The sequence below is a fragment of the Chiloscyllium plagiosum genome, unplaced genomic scaffold, assembly GCF_037043375.1.
Source record: "Chiloscyllium plagiosum isolate Xiang-an unplaced genomic scaffold, Cpla_swu_hap1 HiC_scaffold_12, whole genome shotgun sequence".
In the NCBI taxonomy this organism is placed as follows: domain Eukaryota; kingdom Metazoa; phylum Chordata; class Chondrichthyes; order Orectolobiformes; family Hemiscylliidae; genus Chiloscyllium; species Chiloscyllium plagiosum.
Genome location: NW_028270150.1, coordinates 21,277,349 through 21,300,443, shown reverse-complemented (window position 1 = coordinate 21,300,443; position 23,095 = coordinate 21,277,349). Strand labels below are relative to the sequence as shown.

At 40.2% G+C, this 23,095-nt stretch overlaps 1 protein-coding gene across 9 annotated transcripts in view; it reads right to left on the bottom strand.

The window, feature by feature from the left end:
• prdm15 (PR domain containing 15) overlaps nt 1-23,095 on the bottom strand; it is an 85,993-nt gene that overhangs the window by 4,543 nt on the left and 58,355 nt on the right. For 6 of the 9 annotated variants that reach the window (XM_087992486.1, XM_087992484.1, XM_087992491.1 and 3 more), the window contains 12 exons: nt 21,924-22,018; nt 20,194-20,290; nt 19,239-19,406; nt 18,148-18,236; nt 16,986-17,117; nt 13,330-13,464; nt 12,184-12,353; nt 9,900-9,979; nt 8,697-8,816; nt 7,423-7,554; nt 6,250-6,333; nt 1,528-1,703 (listed from right to left, as the gene is read on the bottom strand). In XM_087992486.1, the coding sequence (XP_087848612.1) occupies nt 1,528-1,703; nt 6,250-6,333; nt 7,423-7,554; nt 8,697-8,816; nt 9,900-9,979; nt 12,184-12,353; nt 13,330-13,464; nt 16,986-17,117; nt 18,148-18,236; nt 19,239-19,406; nt 20,194-20,290; nt 21,924-22,018 (1,478 nt within the window). The remainder of the gene's footprint in view (nt 1-1,527; nt 1,704-6,249; nt 6,334-7,422; nt 7,555-8,696; nt 8,817-9,899; nt 9,980-12,183; nt 12,354-13,329; nt 13,465-16,985; nt 17,118-18,147; nt 18,237-19,238; nt 19,407-20,193; nt 20,291-21,923; nt 22,019-23,095) is intronic. The other 3 variants (XM_087992488.1, XM_087992490.1, XM_043701380.2) reach the window with 1 other exon arrangement.

Here is a 23,095-nt window from a genome sequence, read left to right as displayed (position 1 = left end):
CAGTCCCCCTCAAGGATCCTTCCCCTGTAGCTGGCAGCTTGTTCTTTTCAGGTTCTTATTGAATTCCCTTTAAAACACCATGATTGACTCTTTGTCCACCACACTCTCAGGCAGCATATTCCAGGACTGAACCTTATGCTTAACCGTATTACATTGGTTCCATGGCCATTAGCTTCCCTTGAGCTTCTAAACCTTCCAGACAATGTGTAAAAAAGCTCCCACTTATACCTCCTCTTAATTTTACCAATCACTTTAAACTGCAGTCCTCCAGTTTCTACCCATCCTAGTTTCAAATCTACGGTCAAGACTTCTCATAATTTTATAAAATCAAAGTGAAATCTCCTCCCAACCTTCTTATTTCCAAAGAGAACAACTACAGCTTCTCCAATTTATTCATGTAACTCAAATCCCTTAGAAACATACAGTATGGACTTTTGGCATGTCAAGTGTGCATCGACAACTACTCTCAGTGTATCCAAATTCCCACTTTCTAGAACTTGGCCCATTGCCTTCAACATTATGACATCTCAAGTGTTCTTTTTTTTAAAATGTTGTGATGTTTTCTGCCTCTACTGCCCACCCAGACAGTGCATTTCAGATTCCCATTACCCTCTGTGTGAAAAAAATCCTCTATAAATCTTCTCTAAACCTTTCAGCTTAAAAATTATGCCCTTGTTAGTACTGACCCTTTAAATACGGGGAACACTTGCTTTCTAAGGAAGGGTCACTGAACCCGAAATGTTAATTCTGATTTCCCTTCCAGATGCTGTCAGACCTGCTGAGCTTTTCCGGCAACTTCTGTTTTTGTTTCCGATTTATAGCATTTGCAGTTCTTTTGGTTTTTTGCTTTTTATTCACCATAGCCATGCCCTTCATAATCTTATACACCTCGGATTAGGTCCCCTTTTAACTCTCAAGAAAATAACCCAAGCTTATCCAGCCTCTCTTCTGGACCTAAACTGTTACAGCCCATACAACATCCTGGTGAATCTCCTCTGCACCCTCTCCAGTGAATCATATCCTTCCAATAGCGTGGTGACAGAACTGCACACAGCACTCCAGTTGTGACCTAACTAATATTTCCACATCTCTGGAAATATTTTCCTAAATATTATCTATCACCTTCTCAAGCCTTCAAATCCTTGCTAGGGAGTCGTGTCTAAAGCTGAACGCAGCACTTCAGTTGAAGAAAAAACATTATTTTATAAATATTCATCATAACTTCCTTGCTTTTATATTCTACTTACAATACTATCTACATCTCTACTACTATTCTCTGTCGTGTACTCCATTTGTTCAGCCCTGTTACATCTATACTCCAGGTCGCTCATTACATTGTGCTGTCACGGTCAAAGTACTGCACTGAGCTAATGTCTAACAAAACGTTCTTCTGGCATTGGTAAGACAGAAAATAAAGGGCTGATATCTCTCTCAGCATTGTACGCTCCACCAGCCCCCACCCCACTGTTATGGGCTGTTCTACTCACTGGAGCATCTGAAAGTCAGTCTATCTGAAACACCTCTCACCTCAGGGTGTTTGCGCCTCATGTGCCTGTTCATTGAAGCTCTTGTAGAAACCTTTGTGCCGCACAGGTGACAGTTCTGGGCCTCCACCTTTTTGTGAGTCAGCTGTATGTGTTTGAAGAGCATGTATTCAGTGACAAACTTCTTCTCACAGATACTGCAGGTCCACTGCTTTCCAACTGAGCGTGGGAAAAGTGGATGGAGGAGGAAGGAGAGACAAAAGAAAGGGTTTAGAAATAGGGTCGCTGCTGATTGAAATTGATGTTAATAAAAGTGTTAATTAAATGTGAACGTACAAATTAGGAGTGGGACAAGACCATTCTGCCCGTAAAGCCTGCTCCATCATTTAATAAGATCACATCTGATCAGCTTGTCTTTTGATTTCCACATTCCGATCTACCCCAGTAACTTTTGATTCTGTTGCCTTAGAAGAAGCTATCTACATCCACGTTAAAGATATTTCAGAGAACGCACTTGCACTGCAATCTGAGACAAAGTTCGAAAGTTGTATAACCCTCAGGGAAAACAAAAAATTCTCCTCCTCTTGGTGACAAAAGGGCAATGTTTAATTTTTAAACTATATCCCCTAGGTCCGAACTCAATCATGTCCACCTTGTCGAAACCCTCCAGGATCTTAAATGCTTCAATTAAATCAGCTCAGCTCTTAGAAACCCCAGTGGGAACAAGCCTGGTCTGTGCAACCTTTCCTCATGAGACAACCTACTCATTCCAGATATCAGCCTTATAAATAAGTGTGTGCTGGAGAAGCTCAGCAGGTTTGGCAGTATCTGTGGAGAGAGAAACTGAGTTAATGTCTGAGTTATGACACTTCTGTCAGAATTGAAGTTAATCTGAAGCTGTTGTATCTTGCTCCAGAGATGCTGCCAAATCTAGAGTTTCCCCATATGTTCTCGCTTTATTTTAGACTTTCAGCATCTACAGTATATCAGGAAGTACTTTTATATCAATCTATTAAATCTCCTCCAAACTGTCTAATACATTTACATTATTGTTTAAATCAGGAGATCAAAACTGTACATTATTTTCGAGATGCAGTCTTACCAATGCCTTTTAAGTGTAGAGAAACACTTGCTTATTTAATTTTTCTCATAAGGTAACGTTATTACTTGCTTCACCTGTACATTAATGTTTTTTGTGACTTCTGCTTGAGAACATGCAAATTCCTCTGCACCTCTCAAGTCTGCAGTCATTCTCATTTAAATAACATTCTGCTGCTTCTTTCAACATGAACAATTTCAAATTTTCCCATGTTACACCGCATTTACTAGATTTTTGCTCACTCATTCAACCTACAACCTACTTATGTCCTTTTCACAACATATTTTCCTACCTCTGGTGTCATCTGAAAATTTAGCTACAGTGTGTTTGGTCCCCTCATCTAAGTCATTGATATCTACTGTCAAAATCTGAGGTCCCAGCATGGAGTTCTATGGAATGCACTTGTCACATCCTGCCAATCAGATAAAATTTCCCTTTTGCATAATCCCCATTTTCTGTTAGTCAGCCAGTCTTCTATCCATGCTAATATGTTATCTCTACACCATAGGCACCTATTTTGTGCGGTAACTTTTATGTGGTGTCTTGTCAAATACCTTCTGGACACCCAATCTACAGGCTCTCCTATATTCACAGCACACATTACTCTTTCAAAGAATTTCAATAAATTGATTGAACATGATTTTCCTTTCACAATACTTCCTGATTACCTGGAGATTTCTAAGTATCCAGCTATAAACTCCTTAAAGATCGATTCTAACACTTACCTCATGACAGGTATCAAGCTTATGGTCTCCTGTTTTATGCCTCTCTCCCTTTTGTTTTTTACTTTCCATTCTGATGGAATCTTTACAGAATCTAGTCAGTGTTGGAAAATGAACTCTAATGCATCTATTACTGCATCAGTCACCTATTTTAAGATGCTAAGATGAAGTCTATCAGGACTGTCAACCCACAGCTCCATCAGTTTGCTCAGGACCACTCTCTAGTGAATGTAATTTTATCAAGTTCCTCAATCTAGTTTTCCTCCTGACTTACAGCAATTAGTGGAATGTCTTTGTACCATCTAAGTGAAGGTACAAGTAAAATAGGTTTTTATTTCATCTGTCATTTCCTCATTTGCCATTAACTACCCATTCTCACTTTCTAGAGGACTAATATTCCCCTTATTATTTATTTAAAGGGATTTTAGAGTATGTAAAAAGGAAAAGACTAAATAGTAACCTTTACTATCGGCTTCTCCTTTTCTAGCTAGTTTCCTCTTGTACTTTTAATTTGTTACCTTGACTAATCTTTTAGTAATTCTCAGCCATTCTTTATATTGTGTCCAATCATCAGACCTGCCACTTATTTTTACGCCTTACATAATTTTCCCTCAAGTTTGATGCTTTCGTTAAATTCTTCAGTTAAGAAATACTGGGTTCTTGCCTCAGAGTTTTTTCTTTATAGTAAGAATATACTTATTTTGAAATATTCTGAAATATCTCCCAAAATGTTTACCATAACTTTGCCATTGTTCTACCCCATAGCTTTGTATTCCAGTGATTCCAGCCATCTCCGCTTTCATGCCACATTGTTATGCTTATTTAAGCCTAAAGTACTAAAGTCTGAGACCCACTCTTCTCCCTTTTAAAATGGATGTAAGTATTCAAATATATTGTGGTCACTGCTAAGTAGGGTACTTTTACTCTGAATAAGTTAATCAATCCTGTGACATTATACATTACCAAAGCTAGTATAACCTTTCTGGTTGATTCTAAAATGTGTTGCTCAAAGAAACTCTCTCAAGAGTTTGCTATTAACTTCTCATCCAGGCTACCTTTGCCATTCTGATTTTTACACTTTATAATGTAGATTAAAATCATGATTACTTATGCCCGAAACGTCGATTCTCCTGCTCCTCGGCTGCTGCCTGGCCTGCTGTGTTTTTCCAGCACCACATTTTTCAGCACCTTTATCACAATCAGCCAATAGTTCTCATATACTTTGGCATCATGGTTTTGTTGTGGTTACTCTTAGAGGTTCTGTAGATCACTCTAGCTAGATGCTTATATTTCTCCGACAATCCCTCATCTTCACCCTTTTACATCCTGATCTCATGAACCAAGATCGTCTCTAACTTTTGTACCAAAGTTGTTCTACATTATTAAAGTTAAAAATTACACAACATCAGTTTACAGTCCAACAGGTTTATTTGAAAGTACAAGCTTTCGGAGCGCTGCTTCTTTATAACACTAGCTACCCATTGAATAATTAGCGCTCCGAATGCTCGTATTTCCAAATAAACCTGTTGGACTATAACATCGTGTTGTGCCATTTTTAACTTTGTCCACCCCAGTCCAACACTAGTACCTCCACATCATGGCATACATTATTAAAGCTATTCCTCCACCTTGACCCAGCTTCCTATTCTTCGTGAATGTCACATTGCCCTCAATATTTATCATTCAGTCACATCTCTGTCATTGCCATCAAATTATGTTTATTCATTTCAATATGTTATGAATTTTTTTTTGTAATGAATGCCACACACATTCTAATATGGAGTCCTTAGTTTTGTCTGTTATAGAATCGTAGAGAAGTACATGGAAACAGATCCTTTGGTCCGACCCTCCATGCTGACCAGATATCCCAACCCAATCTAGTCTCACCTGCCAGCACCCGGCCCACATCCCTTCAAACCCTTCCCATTCATATACCCATCCAAATGCCTTTTAAACATTGCAATTGTACTAGCCTCCACCACTTCCTCTGTGTGAAAAAGTTGCCCCTTCGGTCTTTTTTATATATTTCCCCTCTCACCTTAAACCTATGCCCTCTAGTTCTGGACTCCCCGACCCCAGGGAAAAGATTTTGTCTATTTATCATATCCATGCCCCTCATAATTTTGTAAACCTATATAAGGTCACCCCTCAGCCTCCGACGCTCCAGGGAAAGCAACCCCAGCTTGTTCAGCCTCTCCCTATAAGTCAAATCCTCCAACCTTGGCAACATGCTTGTAAATCTTTGCTGAACCCTTTCAAGTTTCACAACATCTTTCTGATAGGAAGACGACCAGAATTGCACACAATATTCCAACAGTGGCTATCCTTGTAACATAATGAAAATCTGCTCAATGAGAACATTTAAAATAAGATTAGAAAGCAGTATTAATATGAATTCTTCACTAACAATTTCTCAGACTCATTCCTGCAAATTCATGATACATTATACAGGTAAACAATTAGGACCCCTGTTTGCAGCCCAATTCCTCATTCTATATGGACACAATTGCACCCACAAATTAACCTGCCAGTCTATAACTCATCCTTCATGAGCAGTTATTCTACATTGCAGCAAAGGAGGGAAGTGAAATCAGCCACTCATGTCTGTGTTGGCTGTTTAAAAGAGCTAATCTCAATTAGTCCCAAATCCCCCACTCTTTCTCTACATCCATGCAAAGCTTTCCATCGCCACTGTAAATAAAAAAATCAACCTGTTTGCTCTTAAAGATTCCCATGTCAAACAAGTTGACTTCGGGTTTTGTGTTGCAGTGACAGTGTCTCTATCTCTGAGCCAGGAGGCCCAGGTTCAAGTCTCACCCGTTCCAGTTGTGCAATAACATCTCTGAAGATGTTAATTGGGAAATACTTAAAAAAAAAAGTTGACTTCTCAAGTGACACACGTGATCCCAGTTTGAATAATATTGGATTAGTTTGGCAAACACACCAGTATGAAGTAGTTTATGGTTCTCCATACTGTTCCTCTCACTGAAGGTTTTCCCACACAGCTCACACATGAAGTCCTTCACACCTGCAGAGTAAAAGAAAATCATTGGACAGGTTAAAAAATACATTACGCAGCATCTGTCAGCACACATTACACAACATCTGTCAGCACACATTACACTAAGTTAAACCCCACTATGTCGTACACATAGGAACTGACAACCCTTTGTGGTATGTCCTGCTTTCTTAGGCCAGCTCTCTCATTGAATTTTAAAACTCAATCTTTCCATCATCTTGCCCCTGTGTATATCTGGAAGTTCCTTCAGCCATCCAACTTACCAAGCTGAGTGTGCTCCTCTAATTTTGGCCTCCTATGCTCCCACAACTTTAATCATTCTGCCTTTGGCAGTCATTCCCTTAGATGTTGTGACCCAAATTCACTCTCCAAACCTCTGCGCCTACCTATCTGGTTCTTCAATGATCTGCTGAAAACCCACTTCTTTTGGTCACTTGTCCCACCGACACATGTAGCTTGGTTTCAAGTTTTATTTGACAATGATCCCATGGAGCACATTGGGACACTTTATTATGGTAAGGGTGCTATATAAATACATGTTGTTCTTGAGAGCCAGACAGAGATGGGAGGGCAGTGTGGTGATCCTCTACTCCACCTAAACCCTTGTATTGCCATCTTTCAGACACAGGTGAGCAGTAGCAAAGATCACCAGCACAAAATACTCAACTCTCTCCTGGGAGTAGTTCTCCCTACGACAGGGTGAATGAAGAGTCGATTGTGCACAATTATTGTTTCCACTTCAAAAGTAATCACTTTACGTCAGGATGATAAACTCTATTAATAATGTTAAACCAGAGATTTTTGTCGGGATGAGATAGAAAAAGATCAGAAGCCAAGGAAGGTAGGCGCAGTTAAGAGATAAATTAATTATTCTGGAATACCTGACTGGCTTGAGAAGCAGAATTGTCTACTGCTGTTCTTAGTTGGAACACAGTCTCCTAATCAAATGATGCAGAGTACTGAGTAGAACAAGCAATGGATCTATGATAAACTTTAACCCAAGCCTCTCTGAAGCAAGAGATTCTCAGCCCTCAATATAGAAATGGATGGAAGTCATACTGTTTTTGGCATTAGCCTGGCTGCTGTGTCAGTAGTTACCAGTGTGTCTCTTGTAGTGTTTAAGCATGTTGACTTTCTGTGCAAACTTCCGATGACACTCCTTGCACTCATACTCTTTAATGCCTTTGTGCAGTTTCATGTGATGTCGTAGCGCATGCTTTGTTTTCATTCCTGGGCACAGAATGGCAAAGAAATGGGCATCATTACAAAATTAACAAGACTTCAGCAAAGAGGAAAATTAGAACTCACATGGTTAGTAAATGCACAAACAGAAAAAAGGAACTGGATTGTATATCTGTTGAGAAAGGGGATAAAAGATTTCCCTCAAATTATTTGTTTCATTCACTTTAAGACAGCAAGGCAGTCTTGGGTGAGTGTGAGGAGAATGTCCGACATTGAAGGATTGATGCATCGTCTGTAAAAGGAAAGCATCTGATGTCCAAATTACTTTTCCTTATGCATTCTAGAGGTTATTCATTGGTTAGAATTCTTAATAAATCTTCAAGACACACCAAGGTCACAGTGTGGTCAGAAATGGAAAAGAGCAGCAGTGCTGCAGAGAGAGGGGAAGACAGTCATCACAGAGAGAAAGAATGCCCACAATAGTGAGAGAATGCTCTGCAGTTAGAGTGAGGAAGGAGATGCCTGAAACAGACAGCAAAGGTGCAGTGCAAAGGGTTGGGGTGGGTTACGAGAGAGAGAGAACATGGGCTGTGCATACACAAAGATAGAGTGGAATGCAAAAGAAGGGGCAGTGTTTGAGAGAAAGAGAAGGGAAGTTGTGGTGTGAGAGAGACAGTGGGAGAGAGACAGAGAAGAGGGCAGTGAAAAACGAAGGGAACAATGAGCAACAGTACGGGGGAAAGTGTGACACCGGAAAGAAGGAACGTGGTGGTGGGGGGGGGGAAAGAGGGAGAGAAAGATAAGGACAAGGGAGAGTGAGAGGTGGAGAGAGTGAAGCAAGAGACAAGTAGGGACAAAGTGAGAAAGTGTGTGAGGGGAGTAGTCAGCATTTCTCAAATAGATGTAAAAGATCATACTGCACTATTTCAAAGAAGACTAGGCAAGCAGATGCCCTTGTCAATAATTATCTCTCACTATCCCTAATAAATTTCACAAGGTGCTTGTGAAACGCAGACTCTTCTTTAGGAAGAAAGAGTGATCCCAGGTTATATCAGAAGTGACAACACTAAGCAAATAGTTCCTACACGCCTCTCCCAATCTGACATGGGCAGCAGGCTGACTCAGACCAAGCTCAACTCCTCCACAGTGCCGCTTGAATATGATAAACAATAGTTCCTCCAGTATCTCACCTTTCCCACATTCTGCGCACAGATAGTCCCGAACATTGTCATGCACCCTCATGTGTTCCTTCAACATGTCCCTCCGGGCAAATGACTTCCCACACTGTTCACAGGTATGACTCTTCACTCCTAAACAACGATAGACATATGATGCAGGATAGATTAACAACAGAAGCAAAGGTAATGTCCAATGTCTGGCAACACAAACAATTTATCATCACCAATCTTTGTCCAAATAAAGTCCAAGAGATATTTTTCAGGTCAGCTTTATTAAAGGAAATGGGGCTTTCCTTCAATAGTTAGTTATGGACTGTTCCATAGTATAAACCAAATTTGCCACTCTTTGTATTCTAGCATTTTGACCAATCATTCTTTGCTCTGTATGTCAGGAGTGCTTTTGCAGTTTATGTTTTTACTCCAAGAGTAACTTTGCACCTCTGAAACAATCTCAGATCATCTAATATAAAGCAAGCTTGCAGTCTTTAGGAGGATGAAATAATTGATTAAATTTTTGCAAGTGCATGTTCTTCTGCTTACAGGAACGGATGGGTAGAGGGGATAGGTTTAAGGTGAGAGGGGAAAGATATAAAAGGGAACCAAGGGGCAACTTTTTCACAGAGAGGGTGGTGCATGTATGGAACGAACTGCGGGTACAATTGCAACATCTAAAAGACAATTGGACAGGTACATGAACAGGAAAGGTTTAGAGGGATATGGGCCAAATGGGACTAGATCAGTTGAGGATACCTGGTTTGTGTGGATGAGTTGGATTGAAGGGTCTATTTCTATGTTGTATGATTCCATTTGTGACTGCTACCTTTTAACTGGTCACAATTGGCAGCCACACCCAGCCTAAATTTGAAGCTTCCTCAGATGACCGGAATTAAAAACCTTTGATTTATTCCACTGTGTGGGAATCGGCAGGCTCAGTGGCTTCAAATGGTTGTGGAACATCATTGTCATTGCAAGTGATTTCACATCATTGTAAATTGTTCCACTGACGTAGGGAACTTAAAATCCATGTTCTGAGTAAATCAGAATGAACGCAAATGCTTTCCCCACCCAAATTAAAACATACAATCTTGAGAAAGCAGGTATCGGATTGAGATTAATCAAAAGTTGAATCTTGCTTGTATTTTTGTTTTTCTAAGGTGTGAGAAAGCAAGGATTTGAAGGAATTGGAAGTGTGATTTGGACAATGGGACGGTTTACCTGTGTGGATTATTTTGTGACGTTCCAAGTTCCCAGTACTGTTAAAGATCCTTCCACAGATATCACAGGGATGGATGTACCTGGAACAGAAACACAACCACAAAGAGAGAACAGATCAGACAGGATTAAATCCAGCACAATACAGACCTTTAAGAAATTAATTCAGAGGCTTTGCAATTGCTATAAAAAAAGTCTCACTGATACAAATAAGCTAGAGGCACTGCAGAAAGTAGAAAACAGATCGATGGAGCATACAAATAATCAGGAAAAAGTGAAGAGGTCAGACCCCTTTTCAACTGAAGAAACCGAGTGATGATCCCATATTGGTCTATAAGACAGTGAACACTTTTATAGTGTAGCCATGGAGATGTTTTTAAGTTGTGGGGAAAGCCAGAATTTGAGCCAAAAATATAAAAATAATTATTAATATATTCGACTGGAAATGTAGCTGGAACGTCTTTATCCAGGGATTTGTTTGAACATTAGTTGAAGTGAATAGCATAGATGAATTTAAAGGAAAGCTAGACAAACACAGAAGGGAGAAAAGAAAAGAAGTTTACATTGATGGAGTTAGATAGAAACAGGTGGGGAAGCACTTTAAGTGGAGCATAAACTCATTGTGGCTGTTTCAACTGAACAAAACAGCCATTCTCTGGTTCATTCCTCAGCGTAATGCTTTGACCAATTACAGCCAAACTGTCTGTTTAAATTTAAACAAACCTTGACAGTTTAGAAACACTACAGTATGGAACAGGCCCTTCGGCCCTACAAGTCCACACTGACCCTCCAAAGAGTAACCTACCCAGACCCATTCCCCTACCTCATATTTACCCCAACTAATGCACCTAACCTACACACATCTCTGAACACTATGGGCAATTTAGCATTGCCAATTCACCTAACCTGCACATCTTTGGATTGTGGGAGGGAAAAGGAGCACCCAGCTGAAGCCCATGCAGACACGGGGAGAATTAGATTAGATTAGATTACATTACATTACAGTGTGGAAACAGGCCCTTCGGCCCAACAAGTCCACACCGACCCGCCGAAGCATAACCCACCCATACCCCTACATTTACCCCTTATCTAACACAAAGGCAATTTAGCATTGGCCAATTCACCTGACCTGCACATCTTTGGACTGTGGGAGGAAACCGGAGCACCCGGAGGGAACCCACGCAGATACGGGGAGAATGTGCAAACTCCACACAGTCAGTCACCTGAGGCGGAAATTGAACCCGGGTCTCTGGCGCTGTGAGGCAGCAGTGCTAACCACTGTGCCACCGTGCCGCCCATAATGTGCAAACTCCACACAAATAGTCACCTGAGAATGGAATCAAACCCGGGTCCCTAGTGCTGTGAGGCAGCAGTGCTAACTACTGAGCCACTGTACCACCCTATAACTGCCAGTCAGCTGGCTGGCGCACTGTCCATGGCAAAGCTCTATCAATGTCCACTTGCCAACCATTTAGCACTCTATTCTCATACAATATAAAATGTTGTTCCCCATTACATTGGTATTCATGCTAATGTCCTGATAAGCGAAAGATGAAAGGCTTTGAAAAAAATGTCTCTTTCAGTAATTCTCAATTCTGCACTGCAAGACAACAACTCAATATGATGGGTTCTGTCACGCCTGTGGCATTTTCTTCCCATACCTCCTGCTTGTTTTCAGGCCCTTGCTCTAGCATTTACCTCATGTGAGCGTAGAATCTGCCCAATAATAGAGTCCTTAGTTATAGCAGGGATCACAGGCCAAATCCAGCCCTATCCTTCAAAGTTTCACACATTTCCACACTGCCTGCATTGAGCCTATTGACAACTGTCATCTTGTTCAATCCAGGCCAAGTGCATCAATCATTAACCAAGTCAGTATGGCTAGTAAGTCAGTGGCTGACTTGGCCCAATAGGGGCAGAGGGATAGGTCTCGTAATCACTTGAATGGGATGATAGATGTAATTCTTAGCATCAGAGTTCAAATAACTGTGCATGCTAAGCGTTATCCAGAGTTGTCACAATCGGACACACAAGAAGAATCATTAAAGTACTGGCATAGCGTAAGGGTCTAGCTGCTTCAACTCCACCAGTATACCTGTGCATACTTGGTACCTCTAAATCTTGACAAATACATGCGCATCTGTGTATTTTGTGTCTGATCCTATCCAAATGGATAACATAGCGCTTTGTCTTCAGGCCCTCAGGCATAGCGATGGACGACCACTAGTTTAGCAGTTGGCATATACAGAGTCAGCCATAAAGCATCATTGGGATATAATTCACTCACTTTTGCACATTGGGGTCAGAATCTGGCAATTCTTCCCTGTGAATGACCATGTGGGCATGATAGGTGGCCTTCAGTGCAAAGCGACGATTGCAGATCGTACAGCCGTAGCCCTTCTCCTTATGAATCTCCATCAAATGCTTCAAATACTGACTCCCTTTTGCGAATGTAGCCTGGAAATAGCAATAGAGTGATCAGTAAAATAAAACTGTGGATGCTTCCCACAGGTCGAGCAGCATCTATGGGAAGAAAGCAGTATTAACATTTTGAGTCAGTATCTAAAGAAGAATCACTAGACTTGAAACGTTAACTCTGCTTTCTTTTCACAGATACTGCCAGACCTGTTGAGTTTCTCCAGCAATTTCTGTTTTTGTTATAGAATGGTCAGTGTTAAGTGTAATCCTAATCTGATCAATACTTCAAGCTTCATACATAGTCACCCGATTCAGATTTAATTGAATGATCAGTATATCAGAACTTGATGTTCCCTGGTACATACACACATGCACACTGGCTGATGAGAGCTGCATATGTGTAGCCAGGTGCAGTTTTACCTCAAAAAAAAGAACAAATCTATATTTAATTATTTAAGAACAAAGGGAAAAGGAAGGAAGAGGCCACTCAGCCCCCCGAGCCTGTTCTGACTCATAGCTGATCTGATTGCTCCACATTACCACCTATCCTATAACTTTTCGCCCTCAGCTTATCAAGAACCTATGCAGCTTTGTCTTAAAACATATTTAAATATTCTGCTTCCAGTGTCTTTAGGGAAAGAAAGCTCCAAAGACTTAAGACCTTCTATGACAAAATATTTCTCCTCATTGGTGTCTGAAATAGGTGACCCCTTAATTATAAACAGCGTCCACACACACAACACCTCAAAGGGGTTGGGAGAAGCTAATTTATAAAGAAATCCAAACAGCAATTTGGTTGACAGTGACAACATTAGCAATCACTTAAAACAACAACATCTTAGTGCACACAACATGACAAACATGTCAAGACAATTCACAGAACGGATTTTTAAACAAAATTTCATAGTAAGACATTAAGAGATATCAGAATAGGTGACTGAATAAAGTACATTTGAATGGGGTGGGGTCTTAAATATCCTTTATTGAAGATTCTTAATAACAGACAGAGACTTGCCTGACATTTCTTGCAGCTGTATTTATGTGGAATGGGTTCGTTCACTCCATCGGACTGTTCTTCCGTTTCTTCTGCTGTGATCCCGAGTTTGCTGATGAATTGCTCTCGTTGTTGCTCATTCATCAGTGGAATGTCCTGCACACAAGAGTTAGGAGGATGCCACAGAGTAAAGATCAGACTGTATGATTCCCATATCTCTGAGTCTTGCCTCAATGTGAGTTTGCTCAAGAAGGCACCTTACACCTTTGCAGTTTCAAATGCTGCAGGACAGCATCGCACTGGGCTTAACAGAATGGCCTTTGCATCACAACTACAAGGTGCCAGATAGAAAATCATGTCAAATTCAAGTTGCCATAGTCTTATTAGACCATAGGGCTCCTCTTTCATTACAGAAAGACGACTGTTGGTTATTTAAGCAGGGGGCCACCGTACCTCAGGCGAGGGAAGAGGCTGAGAAGGAGAGTCCTTCATGGTAACTTCAACCGGTGTAGGGATTGAACCCACGCTGTTGGCATCGCAAGCCAATCTGCCAACTAACCCCCACAGGCAATCATGTACTCTACTCAGTACTTGACAATAACTTTATAGAAGGATTTTGCTTCTGCCACAAAAACACCTGAATCTATATTTATAGACACTGAAAAATGTGTTGCTGGAAAAACACAGCAGGTCAGGCAGCATCCAAGGAGCAGGAGAATCGACGTTTCAGGCATAAGCCCTTCTTCAGGAATGAGGAGGGTGTGCCAAACAGGCTAAGATAAAAGATAGGGAGGAGGGACTTGGGGGAGGGGCATTGGGAATGCAATTGGTGGAAGGAGGTTAGGGTGAGGGTGATAGGCCGGAGACGGGGTGGGGGCAGAGGGGTCAGGAACCACCCTGTGGCTGAACACTTTAACTCCCCCTCCCACTCCGCTTGGCACACCCTCCTCATTCCTGAAAAGGGCTTATGCCCGAAACGTCGATTCTCCTGCTCCTTGGATGCTGCCTGACCTGCTGTGCTTTTGCAGCAACACATTTTTCAGCTCTGATCTCCAGCTTCTGCAGTCCTCACTTTCTCCCTCTATATTTACATATCAGTGTTCATGCATAACAGTGAAAGGTATTCAAAGACAAGAGAAAGCCAATTAACAGTAATCTGCAGGGAAATCCAGCCACCAGCAAGAAATGCCTTTCTGAGAGACAAGTCAAAATACCTGTAACCACAACCAACCATAGCAATGACACAATAGCTAGCATTAACATAAGAGATAGATAGGTTTATACAGTATCGCTGACACAGGAAAATATCTTATGGTTCTTACAGGAGATATTACCGCATAAAATTGGACACTCACGTAAAAAATATTGGGATTGCTTGAGTAACAAGGGAGATTTTATTGATCGTCTTATTGAAAAGAGCGCTGATGATACGTTAAGGTGTTTAGGAAAGCAAATCCAGTGCTCAGGATCTAGACAGCTGAAGGTAGTGGTGCAGTGATGAATATCAGGGCTGTGTAAGAAGCCAAAATGAGAGGAACACAGAGATCGTGGTGGGTTGTGGGGATTGAGAAAGTCACAGAGAGAGGAAGGAGCAAGGACATAGAGAGGGATCTGTAAATAAACATGGGAAATTTATGGTTTTGAAATATGAGGCTACAGTGATAGTCTATTGTTAATTGGTTTTAATTTTTCCAAACTTTCTCAATTCAGAGATGGTGCCATCTGACCAGAAGTTGGCTAAAGGAACTCCTTTATTCAAAATGGGAGGGATACAGAAAATTACAGCCTGTTAGCTTAACATCTATCAGACAAAAAACATTAAAATAAAAATTAAACAGTGAACTTAAATATATTCAAGGTAATCAGTCAGTCAACATGTCTTTGTGAAATGGAAATCACATTTGACCAATTTACTGGAGTTCTTTGAGAAGGCAACACATACTGGATAAAAAGGTGGATGTACTGTACTTAGATTATCAAATGCCTTCTGGAAAGTGGCACATCACAGGCTATTCTGGCAAATAAAAGTTCATGTAAAGTGGCATGTATAGGAGACTGGTTAGCTAACAGGTAGCAGTAGGCATAAATGTGTCTGTAAAGATTGTAAAGATGGATGCACTACAGGGATTGGTGCTGGAGGTTTCATTATTTACAATTTATGTAATTAACTTGGATGAAGGGATGGAAGGTTTGAGATAGCCAATGACACAAAGACAGGTAGAAGAGTAGGTTGTGAACAGGACATATGGAAAATACAAAAAATATGTTGATTGGAGTGAGTGCACAAAGACGTGACAAATGGAATATACTATGAGAAAACGTGAAAAAGTTCATTTTGTCAGGAAGAATTAAAAAGAAGTATATCATCTCAACAGTGATAGATGCAGAGCTCTGAAATGCAGGGAGACCTGGGTGTCTGTGTGCATGAATCACAAAATTTGCAGGAACAGCAAGTAATTAGGAAATCTCAATGTTTTTATTTAGTGCAAAACAATGGACTATAAAAGTAGGGATGTTATGTTTCAGTTATACAGGGCACTTGTGAGACCACATTTGGGGTGCTGTGCATTGAAAACAATTCAAATTCATCTCACTCAGTCCCCATGCTTTTGGATCAATGTTGATGAAAACAGGATCACATTTAACACTGATGCCTCTGCAAAGTTGCCAATATTCACTGACTAAGCTGACGCTTAGGCTGAACTTGCCATTCTTACATTAACTCTACTTTATATATCAGCATTTCCAGGAGGAGAAGTACAACAATATCAGGGAGTGTTATCACTGCATGAGTTTCAATTTAATTATGATCCCCAAATAAAAACCCAAATAATGAATGGTATCAGTGACCTGAAGAGGTTACTGTGTGAAAATCAAGTTTCACCAAAAACATAGAGGTCAACCTTTAGGAAGACATGAAGAGGAACAGGCCATTCAGCCCCTTGTGTCTGTTTCACCATTCACTGGGATCGTGGCTGATCTGTGGCCTAACTCCCTATACCCACCTTTGGCACATAATCCTTAATGCCTTTGCTTGACAAAAATTCATCTGTCTCAAATTTAAAATTAACAGATGATCTAGCATCCACTGCCATTTGTGGAAGAGACTTCCAAACATCTACCATCCTTTGGAAGTAGAAGTGCTTCCTAACATCTCTCTTGAGCAGTCTGGCCCGGATTCTCAGAGTATGCCCCTACTTCTTTAACACAAATAACATTTAAGGGTTATAAATTACCCTCTCCCAGCAGCTCACTATGAAAGACTGGTCTATTCGAGGACTGTTTCCACCAAAGCCACCCCTTAAAATAACACAAAAAGAACACAGTGTGCACCATTGAGGAGTTAGCCTTGACTTTACATATTGACAAGTGTGGGCGAACAGCTGCCTACAATGATCTGCCATTCTGTGATGCTATCAACAAGCAGGTTGCACCAGGGTAGGTTTGACTTCAGCTGCAAGAGTGTGGCAATTGACTTCTTTTAGCTAAAATGCAGATTGACTTACATGTGAGGTATATGGAAAATTAACATTTTTTTCTGCCAAATGTTGGGAGTCGACTTAGACACAAGCTCAACCATTACTCAACTGTTCATGGTCTCTGTTTCCGATGTTCACTGCAATTATTGGATTAATGTATTATAGCACCTTTTTATCCCCAACCTTAAAAAAAAATACCTTAAAATGGACATGAGTGTGATCCCTCAGGACATCTACACGGTAGAATTTGCGTCCACATATCTCACAGGTGTATTTCTTGTCTCCATGTGTCAGCAAGTGCTTATTCATGTTGCTTCGACAGGAAAATACCTACCGGCAAAATTAAAACAGGAGACATGTGAACAAGCATCATATTACGTAAATACTTCCCCTCAACTTTGCAATCATTTTCTGTCCACATACTAAATAGAAAGTTTCAGCCTTGTCATTTTAACAAACTGATTGCAATCACTCTTATAACTACAACTTTTATTTACATAATGCCTTTGATTGAATAACACCCCATTACAAAACAAAGTAAGACACCAAGCTACAGGACATATTTCAACAGATGACTAACAACTCGATCAAAGGGATAGATTTTAAGGAGTGTCTTAAAGCAGGAAAGCCAAATAGAGAAGTGAAAAGATGTAGGGAGGGAACTCCTAAGCTTGTGGTCATGGTCACCAATGATGGAGAGATTATGATCAGGAATGACCAAGAGGCGGAGTTATATGAACGAAGATCCTGGAGGGCTAGAGGAAATAACAGCAATAGGAAGGGATTTAAAATAGACGACAAACGCTTTAAGGCATTGTTGAACTAATGTACTAATGTGAGTCTGTGACCACTGGGATGAAGGTTAGTGCAAGCAATAAGCAATTAAATAAGCAATCTGAGTGACAGTATAGATTATGGTTGAAAGCTCACCTTGGGTGAAATATGAAACTGTAGTTGCAAACAGTTGAGAAGGACTAAGTTTTGGCAATGAGGTAATGCAGGTGTTACTCCATTGCCACAGTCAAAGGGAATAGCAAGACTTTGGGTGGAAGTATTTCTAATTCAAAATATTCCTCCCTCCCCGCCCCCTCACCTTTTACCTGCCCTTTTGGTCGACAGTTCCACAAATAGAGACAAGGACCTGCTATCAGAATGGAGCAAACAGGGGAGTGAAAGAGTGAAGTATCAAATGGAGGCGTTAAGAATTTGGTAGATGGCTCAATGATACTGAATGGATAATTAAATGGCAAGAATTACACGTCACCAAGACACATGAAGCAAAAAAGATGGTTTTTTTTTAAACACACGTTAGTCCCTCATATTCCTATACCCATTGTAAAGTGTCCATTATTGCTTGTACCTTTCCACAGACAGGGCATCCCGAAGGCTCCTTCTTATACTTCACCATTCCATTGGTCTCACTTTCGTCTTTTTTTGCACGTTTGCCACCTGTTTATAAAAAAAGTGAAAAGGAATTCATTTAAAAATAAAGTTGCATTGCCATTATACAGGTCCAAGGAAGCAATGAAAACCAAAGTGATCAGAACTCAATCATCAGAAAAGTAACTATCCTATGCAATGATCAGAAGAGTACAAAAGTTTCAGTAATAGGTAAATTATTCTGAGCAGCCAGTAGTGGAAGAGCATTAATATAATTTTATATTAAATAGTAAAGTAAATCACACTCCAAATGGCATTTTTAAAAATTATGACCATATACAAATTATGCAACAGATTAACCCGAAAATAGCAAATTTCCAAAAAGAAATAATTTAAGCAAAACAACAATTTGAGTCCGATACCCTGTAACATGGTAGTTAATCACTCATTGAAAAAGCCGGTTATAATGCTCCTGACTCCCCAGCTCATCATCTGCTCAAAGCCTTGGATACACAAGTTACAATATGACTTTTCAAAAAAATCACTTCAAGATCATGTCAATGAACTAAAATGTTAAAGTGATGAAGATTTGATAGGGTCAATATAGAGAAATTACTTTGACTTGTGGGGGGAGGAAAGATCAATAACATTAGAGCTGGGCTGTTCGGGAGTGAACTCAGGCAGAATTTTATCCAGAGCAGTGCAGCAGAAATCTAGAACTTCTGTTCCTGAAAAGACTGATGGGAAAATTGGAGCTTTCAAGAGTGAGATTAACAGTTTCTTGCTGCCACGGGATATAGAACAGTGGAAGGTTTATTTGAGATGAAATGCATTTTAGCCATGATCCAAGGGTATAGGACAGCATTCCCAAGGTGCAGTATGATGTACTCTTATCCCTATGTTCTGAAACTTATACAATCCAATATTAAATAAAGAGGATGCCAAAAATCAATCTTCTGATTGAACCCATCAAATAAGTAACCAACTATGTGTATAATTGTTCCAAAGAGGCCTACAATGTATGGACAAACCCCATACATTTGCTCAAGATCAACAAAGGCCATAAGGTACCTTCTGTGTGACGCCTCTGGTGGTCCAACATAACATCCTTCCGGTAGAACATCTTTCCACAGGTGTCACAGGAAAACTTCTTGTCTCCGTGCTTTTTCTTGTGTTTCGAGAGGTTACTGTTGGTTGAGAAGAACCTGAAGCACATGTCACACTGGAATGTTTTGTCGTCTAAATAAAGAAAAGCACACAAAGATGCAGGAGAAGACCAATTAGCTGCAAGACAGCTTGCAGCACAAGCAGGGATGTTCACAATGATAAAATAGTCCAATCCAAAGGGAGACCGTTCGGCTCATTGTGTCTGTGCAAGATCTCTAAAACAGATAACCAATCAAGCCCACTTACCCTATTCTCTCCCTTTAAGCCCTACAACTTTCTCTTCTTCAAATATTTATCCAACTCCTTTTTGAAAGCCACGTTGAATTCACTTCAAGTCACCTTTTACCAATTTTAACCCTTTCGTTAACTTATACCTTATGTTAACTTTGATCCAGTTAATCTGAATATGCCAAAGCAATTGCGCTAAACTGAGCCCAAGATGCATTTTCTTCTGTAGATCTTGTTAGCTGAAGCATGCTGTGGGAAGATGCAGCATCAATTCTAGATGTGACAGAAAAATCTATAGGATGTTGCTTAAAGAGAAAAAGCAAAAATCTACAGAAACTGAGTCATTGTAAAGATGAGGCACTCTGGGGGTCTAAAGCACATTATATCTGCAGGACTCCTCCAAGCTCTGGACCCCTCTAGCTAAATAAACTTGACCAGAACATTTTCAACAGCTCCCTTATCTGATCTATGCTAAGCAAGCTGATCTCAGGCTGGGCAAAAACTGGGCTAAAGGTGGCCTCAGCACCACTGGGATAGGGAAGGGTAACGTTCGTCAAAGCTTACATGCAATTGGTCTACATTAACAACATTTTCATACAGAACTATCCACTTCCACCGACAGCAAATTTACCTCTTTTACCTGTTCGGCAGTTGTGAAACTCCAGTGCAGTCCTGATACGGAAAGCTTTTAGACAGGTATTACACTGGAACAGGTAGCTGTCATCCACCTGGGGAGTAACAGCAGACAGTATTATAACCTGTTACACAATGACTGGCTGTTCAGTTTACTAACTGGCACATACCATAACTAGCATAATAAAGCTGTCTACAGTGTCATTGGTTTAATCATTTTATGTATTTAATAACAATATGATATATGCTACAAACTAGAATACAATGCAATATACAGGTTTAAAAAAACTGACATTCAAAATGAACTTTGGAAGTAGGGATATAATAGATACTTTATGCTTATAATATTCAAACATGTATCTGGATAAAACATATACCAATAGATTTGATCTTAAAATAGAGTGCCCCTTTAGTATCATGTCCAAACACTGCTAAACACGTAATCTGGCTACTACCACATGCATCACACAGAACTTTACAGCATAGAAACAGGCCATTTATCAAAATAGGAAGTTATGTTTCACATGTGCTTCCCGCACCCTCAATGCACCCAACTCAACAAATGTTTACTTATATTCTTGTCTCCCACATGAGTGGTGTCAGCATTGAATCTCAGAATCATACAGCACAGAAGGAGGCCATTCAGTCCATCCTTTGGAAGAGCTGTCAAATTTGCTTTTAAATTCAATTATTGATTGGGAAGATTTTCTTTTGAACTTCAGTCTGTATGAAATGAAACTTTATCCCCAGGTTGATGGCAATTGGATTTTCATGGGCAGAGTGATAACAGTTGGTGTCAAAGATGGATTGTTGCCTCTGACAGACTCGTAACCAAGTGCTCAAAACTCTGTTGTGCCGTTCTGAGTACATGCAAGTAGAAGGCTTCTCAGAGTTCATCTCTAAACTATAAATAGAATACTTTATTGGACATCATCTACTATCACTCTTGCCTCTTCTAGGATCTCATAACCATAGAGCTTTACCCTGTCACTTTCAGCTCATTTGGTAAATATTTGAACTCAGAGGTGATGGTGTTAAATACTATTCTAAAGAAATGAGTTCAAAAGTAAAGGATGCTGCTCCGGTGCAGTACTGAACAGAGTGCTGCATTATTGGAAGCTATCATCTATTGAATGATATTAAATGGAGGCTCTGGTTGCTCTCTGATGAATGAAAACAATCCCATTGGCCTAGTCAATTTTTACCCCTCAATCAACATCTCTAAAATAGATGGTTAGCTCGCAATCACATTAGTGTGTGGGACCTTGCTGTGTACAACTTGTCTCCCTTGTTTCCTGCATTACAATACTGACTGCACTTCTAAAGTATATCATGCTATAAAGCACTTTTGGTCATTGGAAATGGTGAAAGACACAATATAAATACAAGCCTGCCTGTCTCCCCCCACCCTCCAAGCATTATATAATCCAAAGATTTTTAAGATCCATCTAAACTACTTCCTGATTTACTTCATCTGCTCAAAGATTGTGGTAACCCTTGATTTCCAATTGTAAAACTGTAACAAAGGTTTCTGGTAAATGATTGTAAAACACATTACAAGATGGTCTGGGGGGGGATTCGGTTTGCTATCTTCTCCTTTTGCTGCATAGCACAAGAGTGGGGGGAGGGGGTTGGCGATATTACTTTCTTGCCCAACTTGCTGTACCAAACATTGCTAATGTTACTGTGGGAAACTTAAAAATAGAGCATTTTGTTTGAGTTTCTCACCTCATTCTTGCTGTGCTTATAAGAGACGTGTTGTTTCAGACTCTCCTTCCGGCTAAACTCTTTCTCACATTCATCGCACTTGTAAAGTTTATCACCTGTAGGCAGAGAAGAATCAAATGAACATGTTCTGACCCTGTGGTTAAAGGGTCAATCCAGCATAGGCCAACAGAGGTCAGCAATAGTACAGGGGAACCTCTAAAGGCCTCCACCCATCAGCAATTTGACAGAAAAAGTTCAATCATTCAATTTTCGCAGATGGTATAAAGGAACTTAATGCTCACTATGCAAAAAGAAATATAATAATTCAATATCTATCCGTCAGTATACCTTAGTGATGTTGGTAGAATTCCATTAAATGAAGACAAGCCTTGTAAAAACTTTATTTTGCCTCTACCATTTTGAGGTCATGATGTGGAAGTGCTGGTGTTGGACTGGGGTGGACAAGTCAGAAGTCACACAACACCAGGTTATAGTCCAACAGATTTATTCGAAATCACAAACTTCATCTCACCAAGTGAAGTCCTTCACCTGATGAACAGCGTCGCTCCAAAAGGTTTTGATTTCAAATAAACCTGTTGGACTATAACCTGGTGTCATGTGACTTCTAACTTTGAGGTCATATTCAACAAATATTAATCTGAAAGGAACTTTGTTCCATTTTTATTCCTCGTTATAGCTGACTAAGACTTCTATGGAGGGAGCTTTATCTTCCCTGACCTGCTGCACATAAGAAGACAGCACAGATTGTTATCACTGTATCTAGGCCATGTTATAACTCATCTGGGAATCTTTACTGAAGCCATGTGGAGCAGACTCTGTTCTTTGTTTAACCTATGCTATGATTTGGAGGTGCCAGTGTTGGACTGGGGTGTACGATGTTAAAAATCACACAATACCAGGTTATAGTCCAACAGGTTTAGTTGGAAGCACTAGCTTTAGTAGCGCTGCTCCTCCATCAGGTGATTGTGGAGAATAAGATTGTAAGACAGAATTTATAGCAAAAGCTTAAAGTGTGACATAAGTGAAATTATATATTGAAAAAGACCTGGATTGTTTGTTAAATCTCTCGTCTTTTAGAATGACCATGTTGGTTTCAGTTCTTTCATATGTAAATCGCAAAACTTCTTTTAAAAGTTACATTCTCAAGTGAACTTTAACAATTGGTGTCATGT